At 41.2% G+C, this 10,150-nt stretch overlaps 1 protein-coding gene across 2 annotated transcripts; it reads left to right on the top strand.

The window, feature by feature from the left end:
* The first annotated feature begins 722 nt into the window (after window positions 1-722).
* GID8 (GID complex subunit 8) lies at window positions 723-4,038 on the top strand. Of its 2 annotated transcripts, none has more exons than XM_010016644.1 (4): window positions 723-847; window positions 1,962-2,158; window positions 2,775-2,972; window positions 3,285-4,038. In XM_010016644.1, the coding sequence occupies exons 1-4, from the start codon at window positions 730-732 to the stop codon at window positions 3,456-3,458; spliced, it is 687 nt and encodes a 228-aa protein (XP_010014946.1). In that variant the 5' UTR covers window positions 723-729; the 3' UTR covers window positions 3,459-4,038. The 2 variants fall into 2 exon arrangements, with proteins under 2 accessions (XP_010014946.1, XP_010014947.1); XM_010016645.1 differs by having other exon boundaries at window positions 725-847; window positions 2,778-2,972.
* The last annotated feature ends 6,112 nt before the right edge of the window (window positions 4,039-10,150 follow it).

The raw sequence follows: 10,150 nt of genomic DNA, 5'->3' as shown, positions 1-10,150 counted from the left end.
GGGTGGCGGTGCCTGTTGCTGTTGTTGTTGCCGCCTCTCCTCCCCTTTCGCTGCCCCGTGATCGTGACTTGGCGGCAGCGATGATTAAACGCCGGGTTTGACAAAGCGCTTTGCTCACCAATCGGGAAATAAATGCCGAGAAAAATACTAGGAGATAACATGTTAGTGGTAACATTGACGGGAGCGCTTTGGGAGACAGAGAAGCTAAGTGTAAGTCCTTAGTTCTACAGTGGATAAGGTAATGTGTAGTTCTGTAGCTGTACAATATATGGAGCTGCCCTTTTCAAGTTTTGGGGAAGACTTTAAGCAAATAGTATTCACATAGGCTTTGCTTTAGATGTGTGCTGCATTTTTTGCTGGCTTGTTGTCAAACTCTTTGATTCACATGTTTCACACTGTGATGTTGCGCGTCCTGTATTAATTCCAACCAGATTTTATTTGGAATAAGTGAAAGAAGATGCTATTTGAATGTTTTATTCTGACGACTGATGAATAAGAGTCAGAATAAGGAGACTGGCTGGTGGATGTGAAGGTGTACAGGAACGAGGAGGAGGAATATGTGAAATTGTGGTTTGAGATAAAAGGATCTCCTTTGGATTATTAATGTAAAAGATCTCATAAAAGAAGATACAAAGGTGGTAGTAACATAGTGCTTGCACACATTAAACTTACTGCTTCTTGAATCCTGTTAAATGAGATGCTTTTCCTTTCTTGTAGTAAGAGTCCAGGATGAGTTATGCAGAAAAACCTGATGAAATCACAAAAGATGAATGGATGGAAAAACTTAATAACTTGCATATCCAGAGAGCAGACATGAACCGCCTTATCATGAACTACCTTGTTACAGGTAACAATGAGTAGTGATCCTTAGGAGGCTCTTGAAGAAATGCCACTTACTTTATCAAGACAGTTTTGGCTGGAATATACCACTCAAATTAAGGGCTTTGAGGACTTGGTGACTGCTGTTGGCTGCTCTTAGCAATGTACAACTGCTCTTGTGTAAACTGACCAAGATTTGGGTTCTGAGCAGTTACCATGCAATAGAAGTAACATTCATTAACCTTAACTCCTCTGCTACAAGATACAGAAAAGAAAGTGTTTTCTGGAATGCTGTAAAGAAACACAACCTGGTTTTGTTCAATGTCCTTTTTTGTGCCTTAAAACAGAGTTCAGGATACGTTGCACTTGTTAAATAGCATTCTGAGAGCTGCACAGAGCTATCAGAAACGAGTTTTAACTGGTTGGGAAGATAAGCTCCTAAAAGGACACTGTTGACAAAATAGCTTGAGACCAGAAATATTAACCCTTACAGCACATTGCCTAACTTTATACTTAGAACAATCAAAACTCCTCAGAAATTGTCCCTAGCAATTATGATACATACCATGAGACTAAGCTGGTGCCTGGGCGGAGGCATTTGTGTCCCATCTACACCCTGTTTACACTGGTGTGTAGGTGAAGCCTCTGGGATGAAGGAAGAGCATCTTAGTGGGTGGTGTAAATCATTTCTGTGTATATGAAAACATGACTTTGCATTTAAAACATCTGTTAAAACTTTACATAAAGTACAGTGTTAGTGTAAGAAAGCAATGTTCTGTTGTTAAAACTGCTAGGGCTGTGGAAACAGATTTGGGAGGCTGGAGGGTGAAGCAAAATTGCCCAAATTCTGGAAATCCCATTTTGGAATAAGCAGACTGCTCTATTTATGTATAAAACAAGCTTTCAGGTTAAGAGGTATGGCACTACAAGTTGCATACATCTTTAGGGAAGGCACCTAAGAATGACTTAAGTATGTCCTATTTGCTAAATGCTTATTTAAATAGAGAAGAATTCTCAGAAGTTCGGATTTAATCTTTAACCCCCCCCCCCAAATGAACAAGGGGTACTCAAGTCTCTTCATTTGAGCTAATATTTAAGTGTTGAAGGAAACATATTTTACAGGGAAAATGTTTCTATTTCAGAGGGCTTTAAAGAAGCAGCAGAGAAATTTCGAATGGAGTCGGGAATTGAGCCCAGTGTTGATTTAGAGACTCTGGATGAAAGAATAAAGATTCGAGAAATGATATTGAAAGGACAGATCCAAGAAGCCATTGCATTGATAAACAGCCTCCATCCAGAATTGCTAGATACAAACAGATACCTTTACTTTCATTTGCAGGTAAGGACGGGTGGCAAACTTTGGTTTAGAGCTTGCTGAGAGACTGGGAAAAGCAGTGCAGACCTTACCAGCATGCTGGGAGCTTTGTGACTGAACAGGGATGCACTTTCCAGTGTTAGTTCTTGGCATGGTTTGGTAGCGATAGGAAACTGTGTGGCATGGTGCAGGAACTATCATGTACAATTGGTAACATGAAAACTTATAACAGTAGCAATGGTCTGTGACTTACCAACTTCAGTTACTGTTAGACTGAATTTTAGCAGCGTTGCTTCACAACAACAGTCTGTTATCAACATTATTCTCAGACTAAAACCAAAACACAAGCCTGTACCAGCTGCTAAAAGGAAAATTAACTCTATTCCAGCTGAAACCAGGGCACTTGAGTAACACTTCTTTGCAAAACATGTTCTTCAGAAGCATTAGGTTACGTTTTGGAGTAGATTTTGGAGATAAGTTTGCTTCTTGTCTCGCACATTAAGAAGAACTGACCTCAAACTGTCAAATTATGGGTTAGTGTTTGTCTCCAATTACACACTAATGTCTGACTATTACAGCCTTGAAATAGTGAAGATCTGTTAATTTCCTTAGCTAATATGGCTGTGTCTTCCTTATGTAGCAGCAGCATTTGATTGAGCTGATTCGGCAGCGTGAGACGGAAGCAGCTCTGGAATTTGCTCAGACCCAATTAGCGGAGCAAGGGGAGGAGAGCAGGGAATGCCTGACAGAAATGGAGCGCACGCTGGCTTTGCTTGCCTTTGATAATCCTGAAGAATCACCATTTGGAGACTTGCTTAACATGATGCAGCGACAGAAGGTAGTCCTTTTGCGAAAGGAAATTGATGTCTTTTATTCCTGCGTGGTGAAAATAATGTGCAAATAGTTTTGATATGTTTAGGAAAATAATGGCTACAAAGGAACAGAAGTATTTCTTAAGCAAGATTTAAAACCCATGAAGTATTCAACTGCTTGGCTCTCTTGTTTTCTCCAGGCTTATAGTCTGAGGAGCTCTGTCCTGCCCAGGTTCTGAGGAATTAGCACACTAGGTGTGATCTTTGCAATGTCTGTGTGACATTAGCAGTGTTAATCATACAGAGACTATTACTGAACTCCAATATTTCTTTTCCAGGTATGGAGTGAGGTTAATCAAGCTGTTCTAGACTATGAAAATCGTGAATCAACACCCAAGTTGGCAAAATTACTGAAACTACTACTGTGGGCTCAGAATGAGCTGGACCAGAAGAAAGTGAAATACCCCAAAATGACAGACCTCAGCAAGGGGACGATCGAAGAACCCAAGTAAAACGTGTGCAGATGGACACCAAACAATCCTAGTACTGCACAGTATACATTTATATCAGTCTGTGACTGAAATATTTTTACTACAGTACAGCACTCAATTCAGATTTTTCAATGAACATCGAATTTGAAGGGAGAAAAGTCCCTTTTAAATGCTGCAAAAACTGCATTGAAAGGCGCTGTATCTCTTTGAAAGTCTGACTTAGGCTATGCACTATAAAACGTTTTTAAAAACCAAGTAAACAGGACAGGAACAAGAGCATTTTTAAAAGTACAGAACTCAAACTTTCTAATTGGCTACTGATGCCTAGTTTAGTGGCCAGTGAGTTAATACGGAGTTATATTGGCAACTATTCAGTTCAGTTTAACTGTCTCCTGTTTGAAATGTGTATATAGAACAGTGAATATTTTCTACCTTTAAGTTATAGCCAGATATACATTCCCCTTCAAAAGTAACTGGTCAAGTTTTCATCTATAAACTTTGCAGTAAGGTCAACGTTTTGCTTAGGAAATAGTGTACAAACTTGTAAATCATAATTTAAGGAATTATTTTGGGTTTGTTTTCCTTGTTTCTGACTTTTTTGGTGCTTTATATGGTGAGAGCTATGTTCATAATGGATCAGTGACCCATCTTTTCAGGGGGAGTATTGTTGGAAAGACAGTTGTTGGGTTTTTTTTTTTCCTTCATTTTCACAAATGACCAAAACAGCCCCCAGAGGCATTTGTGGGTTTTTGTTAGCAGGGGCCTTTCCCCACTACATTCACTTTGCAGCTGTGGACGCTGCAGTGATTCCAGCAGGCTACAAAAGCTTTGAAGGCTGCTGGGTGTTTATAAGCTGAAAGCTACCTTGTGTTAGGAAATCCAGTGGAGGGGAGAGGTGCTTGTTGAAGCCTCTGATGCATCATCTTGTGCAGGATCTGCCTTTGTGCTTGCTGAGTAAGAATCTTAGTTTTAGAGCTCTTTGGGCTGGTTTTATGCCCTGAGCTGAGCAGAGCAGGGCAGGGCTGTCTAAAACCAGAAATTCCCTTTATTCTTTTTCAGTTCTTCCATACCTCTCTGAAGAGATGCAGTTCATCTTCACCTGTATTTGTTTAATGACTGTCCTCACTCCACTTAGGATTATAGTTTTAATGTTTTACATGTGAAGTCCAGACTTTCAAGTCAACAAATTGTAATCTTCTGGGTATGGGATGCTCTGGTCGACTTAGTTTTGCAGCACTGGAGTATGTCCAGTGGTAGTAAGCACTAATCTTGCCAAATCAATCTCTAGGTTTTTAGGTCTGTATATCAAGTTATTACAGATTTTGCTTAAACAAAGACTGAGCTGATGGGTGAAATAGCTTAACATCATGAAACACAGGCAGTTGTCACACCAGTCCCATACTGTACATAATCTAGTCTTGTATGGTAGATATAACCCTGTAGAAATGAACCTTAGTTTTCACTTAATTTTACGGGAATACTTATGCATTAAACTGTATAAAGCTTTGCAGATACACCTGATTTAACGGGATCTAACAAAACCTGTTACTGATTTCATTACTGTGAACACTGTTTACTTGTGGAGTTATTTTTCGGGGGGGTGGGAGGGAAGCCGTTGTTTGTCAAGCAGCTATTAGAGTTGTGGAGCGCCAAGGTTAAGCTAGATGATGGATATAACAAAATTATTTGTTCCCATTTATTACTGATCGTTTTGTTCTCCACTTTGAGGCCATTTGTGGTATGGAGATCTTCAAGTTTATACAGAAGAAGCTGACAGTAGCCCCCCCCCAGTTACAACAGCCTTCACCCAGGCTGGTTATTCTAACACCGAACTTTTAACAGTTGTGGGTTTGTTTTGGGTTATTTTTTTTCCCTCCTCATTTTTTTAATTTCACTTTATTTTCTTAAGTTTATTTTCTTGGGTTTTTGCCTTTTTCAAGTCGGTTGATGTCTGAAAACCATGTGTAACTTTTAGTCTGTGAGAAACTGTATGGTTCATGTAACATTGTTTAATAACAAAACGGCAGAAACAAAACTGGAATAGCTCTTAATTTCTTCGTGTAGAACGGGTCAGCTTTTCCTCTGTTCTGACACTGGTGGTGGTGGTAAATGTCATGTAAAGCTTCTCCAGGTTGAAGTGGAAAGTGGAGTGTTTTTGTGGCATTTTCCTCCATGAGAAATGCAGTATTAGAGCCCTGGTTGAGAAGTTCACTGTACTTCTAGAACGCTACATTAATTTCTTATAGTATTTGGGCAGAGATTGAGCATAGATTACTTGAATTCTCACTAGCTTGTGCTGTTGGTTTTGGGTTTGGGTTTTTTTTTTCCCATTACAAAAGAAACCTGTTTTTTAAGGGGTTTACTATCAAATTAGGATAGAACTATTTCCCTTTGTTTTTATGAACATGCCACATTGATAAGCAGCTTTAATCTGTAAAGTTTTTGGTAACTGCAAGAAAATATTCGAAAGCTATGCATTTTAGAGAAAGCATAAAGGTAGTGATATTGGTACTTCTAAGGATCTTTATATTAGTGTATATAAAATAGTTTGCATATACAAATATAATATATAATCTGTTTGAATTATTCTTGAATGGTAGGGGCTGTGAAACATATTATAATTTATGGAAATATTGTACACAGTAAACAGACGTCTCAGTACACGAATGAACTTTTGTCATATGCATGAGAAGTGTCTTCTTTGGTGACTGCTAATGAATGGGATTTTGCTAACCCATCTTTGTTAGATAACCACTTGAACAAATACTATTAAATGCCACTTGGATCCGTTTGCTTTAGTGTAAAAAAACCCAAAAAGTCCCTATTTTGTTCCAGTTGATTTAGGACAACATGAGAGTAACTTTTGTAAGAAGATGTGTTCCAGACTCGATGGTGGCAAACAAACGTGGTAACGAAACATTACACGCTACAGTCATTCCTCCTCCTCCCCAACCTTTCTCTTGTTGAAAGCAAGCATGTTTTTTCTTTCATTAAGACACAAAGAAGTTGGGTTGTAGAATATCCTGTCTTACCTGCCACTGCAGAAAGGCTCTGTGTCAAGTGTGGTTTAGGCTCCAAATCTATTTGCAAAACCTATCACCTCCTTAATAACGGTCGTCTTCGCTGTTGCCATGTCTCTTTCTGCCTGTCATATCTAAGCTAAACTGTGGTTGCTTCTGTTGTACAATGGAGTCATTTGTGCAGGGGGGGATATAATAGGTTTTCATGAAGGTTGATGATACTTTCTGAGAAATACTTACCAAACTTTAATTTTATATAGCTGGAAAACAGAGGCTGCTGCCCAGGAGCTATCCGAATTTTAAGTAAAGCATTTCCTCTCACAACTTTTGAAGAGGCAAACATACACTGCTTGAAACCAGGTGAAGTACCTCTCTCTCTCTCTAAGATGGTTTCATTGAAACACTTTCAGCTCCTTCCACCCACACTAAAAGAAAAATTGAAATGAATGTGGAGAGCACTTATGTAGCATTTAAGATGTGTGAAATTACCTGGAAAGAATTCTGTCTCCTTTCCACTCCTTGTACATATAGGGGAAGCCATTACATTATTCTAGGATGATTTTACTGGTTTTGATTTGTAAACTTCATGCTTTGTATGCTTGAGTATAAGCTTAAAAGCATTACTTAAAAAAAACAATCCTTGACTAGTAGATGAGTGTTGCTCGCCTTATTTCAAACCACTTTCTGTCCAAGTTCGTTAAGAAGCTTATTAAATTGAGTTGGAGCGTGAGCCTGTGTGTGTTATCTTCACGGGTAACGGGGCCTCCTGCTGTCAGCCACAGCTGAAGCATCCTGGAGATGCTTACCTCAAAAAACAGAAAAGGATATGGAGTCATGTGTTGCCATAAATGTACCTTTAGCAAGTTGAGTCAGGCTCTGGCCTGCTCTGCAGGTTTCTCTTCCACCCAGAAGTGCTGGCACTGATCAGTGTTTGTTTCTACTGTCATGTTCTTGATGAAAAGGGACAAGTTGGGTTTATGGCTGTCATGTGAGGAACAGTGTCCTCAGCCTTGCTTGATGTCCCCAGCCCCGCTCAGCAGCTCATTGCTTTGTGTGCTCAGCTGAGCAGGGACAGAACACAAAGCTGATGAACAGCACCTTCCAAAGGATTTGTGCTTCTCAATGGACACGTTGAGGTGCTAGAAGTGATTTTTATTCATTTCCTATCCCCTTCTGCCTTCGTATGATTAAACTGAGGATGAAATCACCCAAACTCCCTCTGGGCTGCATGCTGATTTATGCATCAAATGGGGATTCCAACAATATGCTGCTACCTCACTCCCACTTGGGGGAATTTCTGCGTGGGAGCTGCTGCTCATTGAAAAGCAGTCTCCATTCACCAACCTCTCTCATAATTTGCTTATTTTCAGCGTATAGTTGTCTGCAGTGATTTTGCAAGGCTGTGTTATTTAGCACTAGAAACCACACTTGTTCCTTCAGACTGGACAAGTCACATTGAAACTGCTCTTGGTTAGCAGGAGGCTTTCAGGCTGCACTCGGACTGGCCTTTCAGGGGACAGTTGTCCCTTAGGGAACGTGTGAGCTTATTTCTTCTTTCACTCCCCTTCAGGATTTGGTCTTGAGCTGTGCTTGACTTCATAAAATCTCCAAATACAACCATTATGTGGATAAACTTCAGTGATAATTCAGCTCATATATTAAACCAAATCTGTTTGATTAAATCTTTGCACAGATTAAGCTGAACACGGGAAAAACTAGAGGAGATTGTGTTCTTGCACCTGTCTTCTGAACTAATTCCACCTCCTATTTAATCAGCTCAGTGGGAGGTTTGCTTCCAGAAAATGATGCAGTCTGTGGTTTTACTTCTTAAACTTACTTATGGGCATGTGGGAGATGCTACCCTCAAATGCTTTTTATAGCTGCAGCTATTTTGGACAGTGAAACTCACTGCTGATGTGAGGAGCAAATTAGTCAAAGCAGCTGTTAATTGGGGAGGTGATACTGAGTGGTACAAGGAGAGGAAGTGAACAATACAACAGAGAAAACTGCACTGTGCTTGATTTCCAAACTGAATCCTAATTTTGGTAAGTTGGCAGCTGCTGCTGTCTCTTGCATCCCACTGCAGTGAGACTTGTCGTGGTAGTAACTCACGCAGGGGTTCAAGTGACTAAATCCTATGTGCATGTGATTACTGACCCATGCCCAAGACTTCTTTAGTTCTTTTCTGAGCTTATTACATGCGTTTGACTTGTGTAGTTACATCAGCACTCATGTCCCCTTCTGCCTTGAATTAACTCCAAACATACACACCCCACGTTGAACAATGGGGTTTGGGTTTTGGCTGCATTTTCCCATGCCTTGGCTCCCTCTTCTGGAAACGGGCACAGTAGCAGAGTGAACAAAAATACTTTACAGTTTTCAGTTTCCTGTCCAAATAAAGAGAGGAAAGCCTACTACTGGATGGAGGTTAAGCCCTGTGGTTACTACACGTGGTGCCTCTCAGTTTCCACTTGTAGCAAAGCTTGTATTGGTTTTCTCAGCTGGCAGTAGGTCTGTGTGACTGTGCCACAGGCCTTTTGGGGTAGATCTCTTTGAGGAAGAAATGCTGAAGCAAAGGACAAAGTATGATTTTTGTGATCTTTTGCTTTGGTCAGCCCTGGCAGCCTTCTCCTGGAGTTCTCTGGAGTGTGAGGAACCTCTTTGCTATTTGACTCCCTGAAGTTCCACTCAGTAATGCTGTTACCCCTCCTGATTTAAGTAGTTAAGTGCTAGGGATGTGCAAGGTATTCATGTTAGAAGAAGAATGGGTGAGTTAGCGAAACATCAGTCTGCTAAAGGCTTAATTTCAATGAGCCTTTACAGGCTTCTGGCTGCGGGAGCAGCAAAGGGGAGATGCCTGCCCTGCACATGCATCTTCTACTTCTTGGAGCAGTTTGGTACCCAGAAGCTGGCACCTTCCCCAGGGTTGCGTAGGACCTTGGTGAGCCTGTGCAGGAGCTCCTCAGTCCTTTGCTGACCTCAAGATTTGTTGTGCCTGCATCCGTGCTGCTGCCAACCACAGGATCACCTGGATGGTGTTTTGTAATGGTCTTCTGCTGGCTCCCTTGTCTTCCCGAAATGAGTCACAAGTCCTCTTGTTTTGACTGATATAACCACCGTTTCAATGATCTATTTTTAGCTTCTAGCAACCTGGTCTACTAGAAGATGTCCCTTTCTGTGGCAGGGGGTTGGAACTAGATGATTTAAGGTCCTTTCCAACCCAAACCAGTCTGTGATTCTATTTCTATATGGGAGTCTGGTACTTTCTCTCAATTACAGCAAGACAACAGCCCTATCCAACAGAGTTAAATCAAGTGGTAACAATACTGATTCCTGTTTATTTTTTCCTTAAATTCTTTGGATAGGAATGTAATATCCAGTTCTAATACTGAAAAAGCAGAGAGCGAGGCTCTTCTGCTGGCAAACCCATGAAAGCTGGAGGAGCAGGAGCTGGCTCCTCAAGTATTGCACTCCCTGGCATCAGGTGAGGAGAGACACGGTTCAGCCCCTCTCTTAACCCCGTTTGGTTTTGCCCATGGGAAGGTCAGAGAAGGGAAAATGAGAAGGGGAAAGAGCTAAAACCCCACAGTTTGGTGGGTGATGGACGTGGACAACGATCCCGCCGCGGGCCCGACCCACCCGTACGGCGGGTTCGAGGCTGCTCCGGGACCGGCACCGGGGACAGGGACCGGG

The sequence above is a fragment of the Nestor notabilis genome, unplaced genomic scaffold (genome assembly GCF_000696875.1).
Source record: "Nestor notabilis isolate BGI_N333 unplaced genomic scaffold, ASM69687v1 Scaffold34126, whole genome shotgun sequence".
In the NCBI taxonomy this organism is placed as follows: Eukaryota; Metazoa; Chordata; class Aves; order Psittaciformes; family Psittacidae; genus Nestor; species Nestor notabilis.
The sequence above is the reverse complement of the archived record's forward strand: the minus strand, read 5'-3'. Positions and strand labels throughout refer to the sequence as shown.